Below are 17,572 nucleotides of genomic sequence, written 5' to 3' on the forward strand. Positions count from 1 at the left end.
ATTCAATAACACAGCTCTTTGCTTCACAAAAAAAAAAAGAAAAAGTCAAACTTACGGAACATATAGCATGAATTTTATTACGTAGACCCTGTCAACTTGTCAAGACAAGTAATCAATTTCTTGATAACCAGAATCTGTTACTTTCTCAGACCTAAAGCGCCATCTATATGTTCTTTTTATCTGTTTTTCTTTTTTGCTTTCAGTGAATGTTTAAAAAATCATGTAGAGTCCGAGAAACCAGCTTAACTTTCTCAAATATCACTCAAGCAGATAATGAAAATTTATCATTGTTAGTAAAAAGGAGCCTACTACAGATTTCTCGTGGTTATTTCGCAAAGAAATCGATCGCACGGACCGCCGTATTTAAAAGGAAAAACTGTTAATTTATCGTACCAAACATAATACGCCCATTAAATAGTCAAGTTTGCACTTTAATTGCTGTACTTTATTTAATATTTTAAACGAACTATGTCATATTTACAATGAAAAATATTGTACAATATTTTAAGAGGAACTGTATTAATCACAATATAGTACTTGTCACGAAATACAAAGAATTTCATAAAAAAATACTTATATTTAAAGAGTTATTTTAATTAGTCCACTTCTTTGACCGTTGGCCCCTGAGATGTTCCATAGTTTGGAGTTTGACCCGTCGAATGACCACCGTGTAACTTGGCCATTATTGGACTACACTGTGATTGGAGTTCTTTTAATTTGTGATCGTATTCCTCTTTTTCGGCCAAGGTGTTGTTATCCACCCAGGAGAGAGCCTGATCGCAAATGTCATAGACGCGGTTTTTGTCTTCGCTCGATAATTTCTCGCTGGGAGCTTCGTTGGCCGCTTGTTTGACGCTGTAGGCGTAGCTTTCGATTTGATTCCTGGCTGCGATTTTCTCCCTTTGTTTCTCATCCTCCTCCTTGTATTTCTCCGCGTCTTGTACCATTCGATCTATTTCTTCTTTCGAAAGCCTTCCCTTGTCGTTGGTGATTTGGATGCTGTTGCTCTTCCCCGTGCTCTCATCTTTGGCGGTGACGTGCAAGATGCCATTAGCGTCCAAATCAAAGGTAACCTCGATCTTCGGAACTCCCCTGGGCGCCGGTGGTATCCCGCTAAGTTCGAAGGTGCCCAACAAGTTGTTGTCCTTCGTCATGGCCCGTTCCCCTTCGAATACTTGAATGGCGACGCCCGGTTGGTTGTCGGCGTACGTCGTGAAGGTCTTAGATGTCTTGCAAGGGATTCTACTGTTGCGTTCTACGAGTTTGGTCATGACGCCACCGGCTGTCTCGATGCCCAAAGAAAGAGGGGCCACGTCTACTAAGAGAACGTCTTTGATGACGTCACTCTTGTCTCCCGTAATTACGGCGGCCTGTACCGCTGCACCGTAGGCTACAGCCTCGTCCGGGTTGATTGACATGCATAAGTCTTTTCCATTGAAGAAATCTTGTAGCAATTTTTGAATCTTGGGAATTCTTGTGGAACCACCGACTAAGACGATGTCATGGATCATGGATTTGTCCATCTTGGCGTCTTTCAAGGCTTTCTCTACAGGGTGAAGAGTGCCGCGGAAAAGGTCGATGCAAAGTTCTTCAAACCTGGCCCTGGTGATCTTGGAGTAAAAGTCAACCCCTTCGTAAAGAGCGTCAATTTCTATGGAGGCCTCGGAGCTACTGGATAGGGTTCTCTTGGCGCGTTCGCACGCCGTTCGGAGCCTCCTTAGAGCACGGGCATTGCCTCTGATGTCCTTCTTGTACTTTCTTTTGAACTCTTCCACGAAATGATTGACCATTCTGTTGTCAAAATCTTCGCCACCCAGATGGGTATCACCAGCTGTCGAGCGAACTTCGAACAGCGAGCCTTCATCGATTGTCAGGATGGAGACGTCGAATGTACCACCGCCAAGATCAAAGATGAGTACGTTTTTCTCGCCTTTGAGATTTTTGTCCAAGCCATAGGCCAGTGCGGCTGCCGTTGGTTCGTTGATGATTCTCAAGACATTGAGACCGGCGATGGCTCCGGCGTCCTTTGTAGCTTGTCTCTGAGAGTCGTTGAAGTAGGCTGGAACTGTGATGACGGCGTCTTTGACTGGTTGTCCCAGATAAGCTTCGGCCGTTTCCTTCATCTTTGTAAGTACCATAGAACTGATTTCTTCCGGGTTGAAGAGCTTCCTCTCACCCTTGAATTCGACCTGGATCTTGGGCTTGCCCCCAGAGTTTTTGACAGCGAAGGGCCAATATTTAATGTCTGCTTGTACTGTCGAGTCATCGAATTTTCTTCCAATGAGACGTTTCGCGTCGAAAACCGTGTTTTCAGGGTTGAGGGCAACTTGGGATTTCGCCCCGTCCCCTATCAGTCGTTCAGTGTCAGTGAAGGCAACGTAGCTGGGCGTCGTTCTGTTACCCTGGTCATTGGCGATGATCTCCACCTTTCCGTGTTGGAAGACACCGACGCAAGAGTACGTCGTGCCAAGGTCAATTCCGATAGCAGGAGCTTTCACCATTTTTCCCTCGTAAACAGTTTCAAATATAATATTTATATACGCTGAAAGCTAGTCAGATGTTAATAAATATATTCAAGCTTTGTTGTTGAATAGTTCAGTAACTTATAGCAAGACGCAATAGAATTTATATTAGAACAATTCAAGCTAACGCTTTATCAAGCTTTAATGTTTTAACTTTCAGTCTCTCTCTTTTGAGTTGATTCTGGGGAGATTCGGGAGCGGGCGGTCTTATATACTGTTAGGTAACTTTCTAGATTGTTCGAGAGAGAGCTAGAGACTCCAGAGAGGTGGAGCCGCGTAGCGTCGATTTACGGCGATGCGTCTACCGTTCTGGAATATTCGAGAGAAATCGAGAGAGGCGAGGTACTACTATACTTTTTTAGGCTTGCTATGATATAACAAGCAACTCCAAGCCTTTAGCTTTAGTATGAGTGATGTTTGAAATTATGATTCCTTTTATATAGGAGAATGCATAAAGCTAAATCGGACAAGAATCGTATTAGTTAAATACTCTTTTTTATGGAAGAGAATATTCTAGAATGGCATTTTTTCGGTGTCAATGAAGTGTTGTGGTTAAGATTTTAAGGGTGCTGTAAAGTAATTAGTCAGTCGAAATACTAATAAATGTGAAAGTTTGGCAGTTTACGTTGGTTATTTAATCCTGCTTTAATTTCTCATGGAGGTAAACTTCAACCTGGATTAATTTATAGGATACCATTCATCCCTGTAGTATGTTCCTGTCGGTTAATTTCCAAATTTTTGCGCTATTAAGCCAAAAATGCCTATTATTACTATTAAGGTATATGATACTTTTTCTTCGTACTTTTATCACTTTTAACATACCGTTACATCGGATCATCTCACCTTTTTACCTCTCCGAGTGACGATGACGTCACGGAGAGGTATTACACCGGCCGTGTCTGTGTGTCTGTGTGTCTGTGTGTCTGTGTGTCTGTCTGTCTGTCTGTCTGTCTGTCAGACCCCACATGACCGCGTTCGCAGTTTCCAAATCGGAGCAAACGTGTTCGCCATTGCCGAACTGCTTTCACAGTCACGGAAATGGCTCCTCTACTTGAGTTCTCACACCACCATCTTCTGGTCTTTGTCCATCCCACACGGACACCAGTCTGTACTTACTGGCTTCTAATCACCACCATCTTTTGATCTTTGTCCATCCCACTTGGACACCAGTCTGTACATTCTGGCTTCTAACACCACCATCCACTGGTCTTCCGTCTATTCCACATAGACACCAATCTGTATCATTGGCTTCTACTCCATTATCATCGTTTGGTTTTAGGATATACGCGGCGATCAGCTAGGGTTACGAGAAACGTCTAGCCTCCCTAAGGTAGGATCGCTACCAAAGGTTTTCGCATTTGCGGTTTTTCCTTACTATTATAATGGAAACGAATCGTATATATACCCCAAAATTTGAAGAAAGCGGGAAGAGGGGTACCCTTCACTTTAAACGTCAATATTAGCAAAGTTTGAGATGATAATAGGTATAACTTTATTTTAAACGATTTAACTATTATTAATGTTAATTATTGAAGATTAAAATAATTAAAAATAATTATATTTATTTAAATATTAAAGATAATCTTGTTTCTCAACTCAAAATTAATACGGAAAGAGTTAAAAAGCAGTCTATGTTTTTGTCTGTGTGTGTCCGTCCATTGTTACACTAGTGCGTCGCGTTAGCAGTTAGCCTTGTGTTGATGTGTTAAGAAATCATACAGAACCTTAATATTCCCTTTTTCCATAATATAAAGTGAATATGTGGAAGTATTTTTCGTAATTATGATGCATTTAGTACTTTTGTAGCTTTAAAGCTCTGTTTCATTTTGATATTCCAAAGATTTGTTTTAGAATTGTTATTTGAAATGGCTGTTTATATATTACTTAAGCTATACTACATCTGAATATAGAATAATCATTGGTTTAGTGATTTCATGAAGAAAACTAAGACCTAGACTCCGGCGGGTATATTAAGTATCATCCACAATAGTCTTAGTGAAACAAAGAGTAAATAATTGAGGCCTGAGGTGAAGTAAACTTTGGGCTTTGATTTTCGTGTCTGAAATGAAGAGACATCAACGGTTCAGAGTGAGCCGAAAGTTAAATACACTATTAAATAATCAGGTTAAGATTTTATAATAGAAGAAAAGATCATGGTGGCAATTAGAATAGTAAAAGGGCTAATGGTAAACGGGTAGTAGCTACAGACTTTTTATTCTCTTTATGGTGCGCATTGACTATTAGTGCGTCTAGCTATAATTTAGCTTTGGTGTTATTTAACGTTAACATTCATGTTGGCAAACTAAGAATATTGTGTAGGTGAGACGAGACGATAGTGTTTACACTGCAGACCAGTTGTGAATGTAGCTATCAGATTATACGGTAAACAGCTGAAGCGTACACTTCATTCCCTGTTCTTTTCCCCATTGACTGATTTCCATGTGTCCAAGATTTATCCTTATTGGATGTAAAATGTCGTCTGCTTTACTGTATTATTCGCTATGCTTGGAATACTGCTTCAATATTTCGTAAATTTTTACTTCAAAAAAGAGAAATAATTCCATATCTAGGTAAATAAGTTTGTAGTAGTAGACCTCTTGACTCGGAGAGGTAATATTTTGGTTTTCCCAACTTGTTTTTTAGAACATTACTTTTCATTTGATCATTTCGCCTTCTTTAGAAACTAACTATCATGCATATAAAAAATATATACATTAGCAATAAAAATACAATAACAAATTAAAAGTCTAAAATATAATAACGAACAAACAAATCGAACTAAAATTCTACCCAAAATACGATAACGAATTACAAATTGTAATAAGTAACAAAAAATTATTAAAAATCAAAATAAAAAACAATAAGGAATTAAAAATTATAACCAAAATATATTAATGAATAAAACATTCTACCCATGATTTTGTTCTCTTTTTAATAATATTATGTTATAGTTTTTATAATTGAAGCAAACTTGTATTTACTATACTCATTTGAAAGCCAAACTGTTATCTTAAGAATTGTGTGTGCTTCCCCTGTCTTATCAAATGCCTTAGCATAATACTGTTCAAAATATTGCATTACTATAATTATAACATAGATCTAGAAGAATATATAAGTTGCTTATGCAGCCTTACTATAATGCTTTATTGACAGCAATGAAATTAAAGAATTTTCGAATCTGAGTGTAAACGATTTTATCAACATGTTTCTTGCGTGATTTTGCATTACTCTTCCATAAAACTCAGTTTTAACTAATTATCAAGCGCGATTTCTAAAACCAACGCAAAACAATTCATTTCCGTTACGCACTCATTTTAGAACTTTCCCCACTATGATAGAGGAATCATAATTTCAAACATCACTTACACTAAAGCGGAACGCTTGGCGTTGCTTGTAATCTCATAGCAAGCGAGTATACTAATTCACATCTCTCATTCTCTCTCGAAAATTCCAGATGCGTAGACTCAGACGCACAGAAGCAAAACGACGCTCCGCCTCTCTGGCTCTCTCTAGAACTCTCTAGAAAGTAGCTAACAGTATATAAGACCGCACGCTCGCCGATCTCCCCAGAATCAACTCAAAAGAGAGAGACTGAAAGTTAAAACATTAAAGCTTGATAAAGCGTTAGCTTGAATTGTTCTAATATAAATTCTATTGCGTCTTGCTATAAGTTACTGAACTATTCAACAACAAAGCTTGAATATATTTATTAACATCTGACTAGCTTTCAGCGTATATAAATATTATATTTGAAACTGTTTACGAGGGAAAAATGGTGAAAGCTCCTGCTATCGGAATTGACCTTGGCACGACGTACTCTTGCGTCGGTGTCTTCCAACACGGAAAGGTGGAGATCATCGCCAATGACCAGGGTAACAGAACGACGCCCAGCTACGTTGCCTTCACTGACACTGAACGACTGATAGGGGACGGGGCGAAATCCCAAGTTGCCCTCAACCCTGAAAACACGGTTTTCGACGCGAAACGTCTCATTGGAAGAAAATTCGATGACTCGACAGTACAAGCAGACATTAAACATTGGCCCTTCGCTGTCAAAAACTCTGGGGGCAAGCCCAAGATCCAGGTCGAATTCAAGGGTGAGAGGAAGCTCTTCAACCCGGAAGAAATCTGTTCTATGGTACTTACAAAGATGAAGGAAACGGCCGAAGCTTATCTGGGACAACCAGTCAAAGACGCCGTCATCACAGTTCCAGCCTACTTCAACGACTCTCAGAGACAAGCTACAAAGGACGCCGGAGCCATCGCCGGTCTCAATGTCTTGAGAATCATCAACGAACCAACGGCAGCCGCACTGGCCTATGGCTTGGACAAAAATCTCAAAGGCGAGAAAAACGTACTCATCTTTGATCTTGGCGGTGGTACATTCGACGTCTCCATCCTGACAATCGATGAAGGCTCGCTGTTCGAAGTTCGCTCGACAGCTGGTGATACCCATCTGGGTGGCGAAGATTTTGACAACAGAATGGTCAATCATTTCGTGGAAGAGTTCAAAAGAAAGTACAAGAAGGACATCAGAGGCAATGCCCGTGCTCTAAGGAGGCTCCGAACGGCGTGCGAACGCGCCAAGAGAACCCTATCCAGTAGCTCCGAGGCCTCCATAGAAATTGACGCTCTTTACGAAGGGGTTGACTTTTACTCCAAGATCACCAGGGCCAGGTTCGAAGAACTTTGCATCGACCTTTTTCGCGGCACTCTTCACCCTGTAGAGAAAGCCTTGAAAGACGCCAAGATGGACAAATCCATGATCCATGACATCGTCTTAGTGGGTGGTTCCACAAGAATTCCCAAGATTCAAAAATTGCTACAAGATCTCTTCAATGGAAAAGACTTATGCATGTCAATCAACCCGGAGGAGGCTGTAGCCTACGGTGCAGCGGTACAGGCCGCCGTAATTACGGGAGACAAGAGTGACGTCATCAAAGACGTTCTCTTAGTAGACGTGGCCCCTCTTTCTTTGGGCATCGAGACAGCCGGTGGCGTCATGACCAAACTCGTAGAACGCAACAGTAGAATCCCTTGCAAGACATCTAAGACCTTCACGACGTACGCCGACAACCAACCGGGCGTCGCCATTCAAGTATTCGAAGGGGAACGGGCCATGACGAAGGACAACAACTTGTTGGGCACCTTCGAACTTAGCGGGATACCACCGGCGCCCAGGGGAGTTCCGAAGATCGAGGTTACCTTTGATTTGGACGCTAATGGCATCTTGCACGTCACCGCCAAAGATGAGAGCACGGGGAAGAGCAACAGCATCCAAATCACCAACGACAAGGGAAGGCTTTCGAAAGAAGAAATAGATCGAATGGTACAAGACGCGGAGAAATACAAGGAGGAGGATGAGAAACAAAGAGAGAAAATCGCGGCCAGGAATCAAATCGAAAGCTACGCCTACAGCGTCAAACAAGCGGCCAACGAAGCTCCCAGCGAGAAATTATCGAGCGAAGACAAAAACCGCGTCAATGAAATTTGCGATCAGGCTCTCTCCTGGGTGGATAACAACACCTTGGCCGAAAAAGAGGAATACGATCACAAATTAAAAGAACTCCAATCACAGTGTAGTCCAATAATGGCCAAGTTACACGGTGGTCATTCGACTGGTCAAACTCCAAACTATGGAACATCTCAGGGGCCAACGGTTGAAGAAGTGGACTAATAAAAAAAATCTTTTTTTATGAAGTTCGCAGTGACAAAAACTATTTTGTGATTAATACAGTTCCTTGTAAAATATTGTATAATATTTTTAATTGTAAATATTCATAATTTAAGCTGTTTATTTAAATTACGTGCTGTACTTTATTTAATAAAGATCAAACTTTAATATGTTATTTATTGTGTGACTAATGGTTATTGTATTTATAATGCAACTTTATTACACTTTGAATACTTGCTAATATAGAAAAGTCTCGATAACGCTGGGTTATACGAATTTTTGAGGTTTTGAACTAGCTCATCTTATCTATTGTTACCATAAGTAACCATATCTTATTGACTTTGGGTAATCCTAATCGAATTTTTTACAGACTTTAGAAAAATTAGGGTTAATTCTAAAACTTAAATCAGGGTATATTTAAACCGCTATTCTGTAGATATTGTAAATGAACACTAAAGTTATTGAAACCTTGGGCGAATTTGTGTCGACTTCTGACATAATAATCTTGAAATTATATTTATATTTACGTTTTTACCCAATGTTGTTACCTAATAGCCGAACGGAGTTCTGAAATGGAAATTCGAGAATCTATACATTAAAAAATGTCGGTTTCCGATGCGTGGGATGGCAGTTACTGAACGTAGCCTTAAAATCAAACTTACCTCTCCAAAGATCAAATCACCGCCGCTAGAGGTTCTTGACTTGGGTGTTATCCGGTGACGTAATGTCTGGCATTTTATTTTTTGTGGTAGATTCCCTAAAATAGAGAACTTAATATTACCAGGGGTAAATAACGAAAGGAGTTAGAGACGCTAGCTTCCGTAGTGTAGAATACAGTGGGACTTTCAAACGTAGACACAGAAAAGAGAAAACGCCTCGGTCGCGCCGCTTATAATTCAAAATAAGTATGATATTTTGCAACCAATAGCGTGGCAGCAAAGATTCGAAAGGCATGCTGGGATATCGATTTTCTCCTGTCTGCTAGTATTCGTCTGCTAGTGTTCGTCTGCTTACGACTGAGTGACAATTAGGGTTAGAGTAAAGTTTATTCATTAAGGTGCACTTGAATGAGAAACAGGCAACTTTAAAGTTGGTAAATTCCTTGTTCGATAATGAAATGGAATTAAATGTCGTTTTTGCATCCTTCAATACAGTTTTAGTTGTTTTAATTTCTTTAGTCACAGATACAGTCGATGATCCTGATCCCACAGTTCCCACTAAGCCTTGGCTCACTGGGCCGACTCTGTAACCGCGCACTTACGGCAAAAAGAGTTTGATCACATTTTGAGGATTTCCCCGGCTTCAAATTGCAAATTGTTGACTTATCTTTCTTCTTTAAATCGCTGTTTACTCGCGATTGAATATAATAATTATATTGGGTTCGACACCCGCCATTTTACTTTACCCAGAATACCTTGCGGTGCGAGATTTTAAGGCAAAACTTTTAAGGTTCTGCTCTTATTTACAATACAGTTCCAAAGATGGCACTACGTTAGTTACAAATTCTATGACGTTTCAAGGTTCCACTGTATTCTACACTACGGAAGCTAGCGTCTCTAACTCCTTTCGTTATTTACCCCTGATATTACGTATCCTTATTAAGGGAGAGTGAAATAGCTAGAAATATATTTACTTTTCTTTTGAGAAAATACCTCAAAATTACTATGAAAACTTACCAAAAATTATCATTAAAGTTCTATCATAAGCATATCAAACCACCCGTAAGCGTGAATTCACAATAAGACCACGGGTAATCACCATTGTACAAGGGCGCCAGAGAGAAATTTGAGGTTCTACGCCACCTAGAGGGAAAACGAAGCAATTCTCTCCTTCCCGATTCTCCCTACCACCTTATAACCCGGAAATCTAAGCAGTCGTCTGCTTCTGCAATAAATGGCAGCGGTAATTAGTACGGGCTTTTAAGATTTACGTTGTTTGTTTAAAGGGGCTGGCCGGAGCTGTTGGGGTGAAGGGGGGGGTCAAACTGTTGGTTAGCATATTGCTTACCCGCCCACCGCGACGGTGGCGCCATTCCTTATGGCCAAAGAGCTGGGTGTTTTCCCCCTGAACTAAGGGCGGACTTCACCCCCAACAGCTCTGGTTAGCCCCTTTAAGATTAGGAACAGCAAATTATCTCGAATTTTTAAAGAAAATGGGAAAAACTCTTAGTGATAAGTGTACACAGTACAACTGGTTTCTTACGAATAGGATAAGTACAAAAGATAAACGTGTAGGTTGCCGCATGCCTTTATTACGCGAACTTCAAAATCCACGTTTTAGCCCCACTAGCAGACGACAATGTTGGTTATGATTACAAGTGTAAATAGAGGTAGAGCTTATAATAGGTAAGTTTAAGATATATATTAATCCTTGTATTTATTCCCAAGCTTCCGGTAGCATCCCTTGCGCGATTTGAATAAAGTTTCCCTTTTGTGCCACCAGGAAGACTTGTCTCCCGAGTTTTACCTAGACAATGCCTGTGGCTAATTTCCCGCCGATTCACGCTTACGGGTGGTTTGATATGCTTATGGTTCTATAGATTTTTTGGTAAATAACCCCTGAATTTTAAATACCTAACTAAAGCCCGAGAATTTTCAGAAGTAAAAAGCGCGCTATCTGCTTTAAATTCACGTGAAGTATCGTTCTCAAATTAGATGAAAGTTCACATGAAGGTAAGAATAGGAATTAACGACTTAATAGCGCAAAAACTTCGAATTTAAAAGACGGAATCATACTAGCGGGATAAAAGGTAACCTATTTGCTAATCCAAATCGTAGTCTACCCGCATAGTAAATTTTATGCAAATCTTTTCAGCCGTAAAATCTGTTTCGAGTAACTAACTCAAAAACTTTCACATCTGTAATATTTTTTTGTGGTTGACGTAAGCGTTTGGGATAGCTTTGTTAATGGAATTGATGTTATTTTATTAGTTTAAATTGAACAAATAATAGTTCTAACTCCGGCCATTTCATCATACCTTTAACACGTAATGATTTAATGATTAACTTCCCAGAAAAAGGGAATGTTACTACAAACAAGTTGAGAAAACCAAAATATTACCTCTTCGAGTCAAGAGGAGGACTACTTACAAACTTATTTACTCAGATATGGAAATGTTTCTTTTTTTATGTACAAATACTAAAGTTAAAATTTATGAAATATTAAAGCAGTATGCAAAGCATAATGAATAAACTGTAAATCAAACGACATTTTACATCCAATAAGGATATACTTGTACACATTAAAATCATCCGATGGGAAAAAACGGGAAATGAAGAGATAAAACTTTGGAGGGATATTACCTTTACGTGTTTGTAAAGGCCCAATTTTCTACTCCTCAACTGTATACCCTCTATGTTCAAAGCCATATTCACAACACTGTTGCCGTGTAAGCACTATCCTCTCGTTTCACCTCAACGATTTTCTTAGTTTGTCAACATGACTGTTAACTTTACATAACACCAAAGCTTATTTGTGGCTACACGCACTGAAAGTAAATGCGCACCATAAAAAGCATGAAACACGAAGCTACAATCCGATTACGATCAGACCTTTCACTGATCTGGGCTGCGTTCAGCAGAGCTCACCAAAAAAGACTGCGGATTTTGGAAAACGTTTACCGGTGAGCTGAGCTAGAGGTGTCAATAAGTCGAACCAGTTCGGAACCGCTCGTCACGAGCCGAGCGAGCTGCCGGATCAATCCGAACCAAAAGCAACGAAACGTGTTTCAGTTCGGGCTACGTAAACCTAAGATCAGTTCATGAGCCGGTTCATAAAACTTCAGCAAAGTGATCCGGTTCACAAGCTGGGCTGCTTTTTATTCGGACGAGCCGCGTGTCGGAAACTTTCCTTTGAGCTAAAACAATCTCGTGTTGGCCAACGCAATCAGCACATAGGCCTATTCCTTTCGAGTTGTTTCTGGTCGAGTTGTTTTTTTCGAGCGAGACCCCCGAGCGCTCGATAAAAAACCTTGCATCAATTATAGACAAAATACGCTAGTGGGGTCGTACCAATAGGAATAATCGTTAACTACAATGACGTGTTATAGTTTGCACTCCAGCATCGCAACAAAGTATTATTTTTAAGCTCATTGGACTCTGTCACCTAGACCTTTTGTATGATTTCCATTGACTAAAAATAGTTGATGTAGGTCTTATCTCACCAAAAACATCTCTGTAAAAATATGCCAAGTTGTTTGGCCGTAAAAAGAAGTGAGATCTAAAATACGGCCAAGTTATTATCTCCAGGTGAACCAACATTTTATTCGACTTAAGTTAAAACTTCTCAAGAATGTTTTTCTGACTTGGCCATTTGCATATCAAGGATTCGTTTAATTCCAGATATGGATCGAAATTAAAATATTAAATCAAATTGGTTAAATATTCTTGATAAGCCTTTGTGGTTAAACTTGTAATTTCCGTTATTAACCTTCACGGGTGCTAAGAAGAAGGATGCAAGTTTGGAATGCTAATGGCCAAGTCAGAAAAACATTCTTGAGAAGTTTTAACTTAAGTCGAATAAAATGTTGGTTCACCTGGAGATAATAACTTGGCCGTATTTTAGATCTCACTTCTTTTTACGGCCAAACAACTTGGCATATTTTTACAGAGATGTTTTTGGTGAGATTTCACTCCTTTTTGTACGTGCATGTTCTTGTAGATTTATAGAAGTAGGATTATGAAGTGAAATAAACATTTGTACTTTTAGATTTTTATTTGTTCTTTCCAAGAGTTTTACTTGGCTTTGCCTTTTTCAACTTTTTTGCATTCAACTTTCTTTTTTTTTCTCAGGCTGTGATAATTGTTAACCGTATTTCTATTCGAAGAACACAATATTGTGGCAAGTAACACTTTTAATCAACAGAATAGATTTAAGAAAAACTAAATGAATCAAAACACGCTTAGAACCATTTCAGACGAAATGAAAAGGAAATGAGTAAAAAATTTAATTACTAAAACATTATGTAAAAAACATAAATTTTGCAATAATACGAAAGAATCATATTAGTAAAAGACGAAAAAATTAAATTATAATGTTCTATTACGAGGGGATATAAATTATAAAACCCCCATTTCAGGGGCTAACAGGGGAAAATTCCCGCTTTAGGGACTTTTTCCTTTCTTTGTATGCTAAGTCCTACTTGTATGCCAAATTTTATCATTACCGCAACACCGGAAGTGCCCTAGAGGTTTAGATGATGACTCTAATTCCAAACCCCCATTTCAGGGGCTAAAAGGGGAAAACTCCCGCTTTTGGGACTTTTCCCTTTCTTTGTATGCTAAGTCCTACTTGTATGCCAAATTTTATCATTACCGCAACACCGGAAGTGCCCTAGAGGTTTAGATGATGACTCTAATTCTAAACCCCCATTTCAGGGGCTAAAAGGGGGAAACTCCCGCTTTTGGGACTTTTCCCTTTGTTTGTATGCTGAGTGGTACAAGTATGCCAAATTTCATCATTCTAGCACCACCGGAAATGCCCTAGAAGTTTTGATGATGTGTCAGTCAGTCAGTCAGTCAGTCAGTCAGTCTCATAATGTGTCATTTTCACATAGGATTATCACAGAAACCAAATGAGTTAGAAAGCTGGAAGTTGGAGGACTTCCTAGGATTAACACTGTGCCCTTGAGGTGCAAATATGAGTGGTGTACTATTCCCCAGTACCGAGTTAAGAGGGGGTCAAAATGAGGCTGAAATGTTTCGGGTAAAGGATTGCTGGTAGTGCACGACAACTTGGCGGGTGCACTGCCGTGCACCCAGATACCTATTTGCTGCGTAATAGAGGTCAAATATTGGCAGAGTTTAGTCATAATTTTTTATAAGTTGCCCGTGCTACGGTGGTTACATTTTTGGCGAAGTATTATTAACGTTTATATCTTTCTACACGCGTCAACGACTGATGATTCCATTAGTGTGGCTTATAAGTTAATACTGTGAAGTCAACATGAACGTCGATGAAGCTTCAGCAAGTTACTTGAATTGCGATACACCTGAAACAATCGCTCGTGAAGGTCAAGACTACGAGTATGACATTCAATCTACTGTTTCTTCAGGGTCAAATGCTTCACTCTCTCTGCCCTACAAAAAGAGAAAGTGTTCCTCGCAAGTGTACAACTATTTCACATACAACGGAACTGCGTGTACATTTGCCTGTACAATGTGTGGGTGAGTGACAATTCTACATATCTTAGTCAGATATAAGATGACTTTGCTATGACTAAAGCATTTTCAACACTCATTCAGTCAGACTCCGACTGGTGCTTGTAAAGCAACAAAAGTCACTACGTGGTCTGGAATACGAATCCGAATTTAATATTTCGTAATATAAAAGACGCGAAGCATTGTTATTTATAATGCAAGAATACACTGTTTTACAAACGCCTAATAAAAACAAATTAGGGCGGAAGTCGGGCTTGCACGCGAAAATAGGGGTCTCTGTACTGGACATCTAAGATTTGGTCAGGCAATCACCATCATGATAATCCGTTTTTCAAAAACTTTCTTATGCAAAAAAATTGGTTAATTGTACTGACCAGTCTCGACTAGTTTGGTACAGATTCCACAAACTATTAGCCGGAAGTTTTAAACTCGAAATATCCCCGACACAGTTGGAACTATCAGAACCGTACCCACCCCGAAGCAAGTACTGTTTTAAGGCATAAGTATTCACCGTCTTCTAAGGCCTAGGTCACTTATTTCAGATGGGAATTTTTAAGATTATACTCAAAAATTATAAAAATTCCCCTGAGGGGTTCGGTTTTGGCGAATAACATTCACCTGTGTTCTTAATCGTCTTGTTACTAGTGACAACGACTTTGATTTTCAGGGTGAGCATGACGTCACGTTTAGTCCATTACCCGATTACGTCAACGTACACCTTCAACAAATTTTTGATCAATATCAGTAATAGTGTGCAGATTTACTTGGTTTAATTTTGATTAAAGAGCAGGCGATTGGGGTTTTTTCCCCGCATAACGTAAGGCTTTAGTGACAATCTTCTTGCCAAACAAAGTCAAATACTTTTCCGATAATTACTGTCACAAAATGTGCCCTTCTACCCCATAAAAGCATCCATCTTCTTTACCAATTGCTTCTTCATTCAACTAACTTTCAACAGGCCTTGTATAGACTAGTTTTATCATTGTTATTTTCAGAAAGATATATAGGAAATCTAAAGATGGAACCACTAGTTCCATGTTACGACATGTTCGCTCCGCTCACAAACTGCTTACCGGCACTACAACGAAGTGCGTCACTGACGAATCGATGGTAACACTTTTGATATTTGGCAACACTGAGTTAATTGGGGAGGGGTGTAACTTACTTTAAACTAAATCTTGACCAAGATTCTATGAAGCCAAGAGCCCAAATAAGATCTGAGTAAGTATGCATAGTCATTGCAAACACTGGACCCTTCTGTCTACCAGTATAGTGGCGATGAAATAGTGAACCAAAATAGCAGGGGCATTACGCCAGTACAGTTCAATGCTATCTTCGAACTTTCTCGGGTCTTTCTTGGGGTCTTGATGAAACGTATCTTGATACGCTTTACTACACTACTTACATTTATCAGTAAGAAAAACATCTTCATTGGTACTTTTTAGAGCTTCGCACAAGATGGCTTAAATGACAGGGTGGTAAAATTCATAATCGTAAAGGACCAACCGTTTAATGTAACGGAAGACGATCACTTTCTCGATATTATTCGTTACTTACGACCAAATACAAATCTCCCATCACGTAATTCGATTACCCGCTATGTTCACGATTTGTATGACAAGGAGATGAATGTTATTAAAGTAAAACTAAAGGTTTGCCTCAGTGTTGAGTTTTCAGTGGTAGCACGCAACCCTAACCTCCAGTATCAATAAACCTTACTAGAATACTTGGAACTAAAACATATTTATTAATTAGAAACGTAACGTAAGTATACAAAACAGTCCGAACGCGATTACATGATTAAAAGAGAACAGAGTAATAAGTTATCAATTGCTTATATACAATATTAAAAAACATTCCGTTATCACAGGGTTTTTTTTATACATATACATTATAATTTAATAGGTCAATGTCGTTAAAAAAAACTTCGACTTCAACACTCAGTGTGCACTGCTCTCCTTCGGTATTTTCTAACGCATTGCATACTAGATGGTTCCTGGGAAGTTGGCTTTTGTGGTTGATTGTTGGACATCAAGTAATCAACACCCATTTCAAGGGGTTATAGTTCAATGGATTACTGAAAGTTGGCAGTTATACACTATAGCACTAGACTTGACCTATCTGGAATGATCACACTCTGGCAAAAACCTAGCAGCAGCGTTCGCGGATGTTTTAACGCAATTTGAAATCCCCGCAAGCAAAATAGTTGCTGTTACAACAGACAACGCGTCCAATATGGACACATTGTTTTCCTCATTCAAACATAATCCAGTTCTCAAGGATTTAAAAGCACCGCAATCTCAGTATAGAGTTAGATGTTTGGCACATGTGTTAAACTTAATTTGTCAAGCAATTATTGATGCTTTTGACGAAGAGGACAAGAACATACATTATTCAGACAATGAAAGTTCAGGGGAAGAATCAGATGGTGGAAAATTACCAAACAATTGTAAACACAAGCCTGATGAAACCTTGAAAAAATCGTGTAAAAAGACCTACGGAAGATCAGGTGTAAAGCCTGTCGGCATATTAGGAAGGGTACGTTTCTTTTCACCCGATATATTATGATATAAATTTGCGCATAAAATAAAAATGTTAATTTAGCTTCGCAAGGCCATTATTAGTGTTCGATCGTCACCACAAAGACGACAGTTATACAAACGGCAATGCGAAGTATATGAAATTGATTATCGTGAACTAATTAGGGACATTAAGATACATTGGAATTCCACCTTAAACATGCTGAAACGCGCAGTTCAAATGAGACAAGTAATGTCGTAAAATGATCCTTCAAAACAACGTTTGGAAATACCTTAACGGAGATTCCAAGTTCACTTTTTGCAAACTATTTATGATTATGTTATATATATATATATATATATATATATATATATATACGTTCATAACGGAGCTGAGATGACATGATTTATACCGCTTTAAATGGTACTTTGACGTATGTAACACGTTTTACAACATTTCCAGTCCAAATACAGTACGATAAATTAGTTCATAGGGCATGCAAATTCAACGACGTAATCGTATATAATGGTATTTTGCAAGATATCTCATTTATATTGTAAAAGCCAATCCGCCGCGGGTGTCATAGAAAAACAGAGACTGATATTGGTTTTGAGGATCGCTGCATTCAACATATTTTGAGAATTTCCAGAAGGATTTCCGTCTCTGCCTTTCAATGATATTCCGCAGCGTAAAGGATT

At 39.1% G+C, this 17,572-nt stretch overlaps 2 protein-coding genes across 2 annotated transcripts; one reads left to right on the forward strand and one right to left on the reverse strand.

Moving 5' to 3' along the window:
- Nucleotides 1–425: 425 nt before the first annotated feature.
- LOC149602779 (heat shock protein 68-like) lies at nt 426–2,692 on the reverse strand. The gene has a single exon (XM_089860496.1). The coding sequence runs from the start codon at nt 2,499–2,501 to the stop codon at nt 597–599; it is 1,905 nt and encodes a 634-aa protein (XP_089716622.1). The 5' UTR covers nt 2,502–2,692; the 3' UTR covers nt 426–596.
- A 3,413-nt stretch (nt 2,693–6,105) lies between these two features.
- Nucleotides 6,106–8,371, forward strand: LOC149602780 (heat shock protein 68-like). The gene has a single exon (XM_089860495.1). The coding sequence runs from the start codon at nt 6,295–6,297 to the stop codon at nt 8,197–8,199; it is 1,905 nt and encodes a 634-aa protein (XP_089716621.1). The 5' UTR covers nt 6,106–6,294; the 3' UTR covers nt 8,200–8,371.
- Nucleotides 8,372–17,572: the final 9,201 nt, after the last annotated feature.

This window comes from Phalangium opilio, unplaced genomic scaffold, assembly GCF_054372755.1.
Source record: "Phalangium opilio isolate 3A_F unplaced genomic scaffold, DU_Popi_V2 ptg000352l_1, whole genome shotgun sequence".
In the NCBI taxonomy this organism is placed as follows: Eukaryota; Metazoa; Arthropoda; class Arachnida; order Opiliones; family Phalangiidae; genus Phalangium; species Phalangium opilio.

What these genes read in the sequence shown, in the direction of transcription:
- LOC149602779 (XM_089860496.1), bottom strand. Translation starts at nt 2,501, where the DNA reads ATGGTGAAAGCTCCTGCTATCGGAATTGACCTTGGCACGACGTACTCT.
- LOC149602780 (XM_089860495.1), top strand. Translation starts at nt 6,295, where the DNA reads ATGGTGAAAGCTCCTGCTATCGGAATTGACCTTGGCACGACGTACTCT.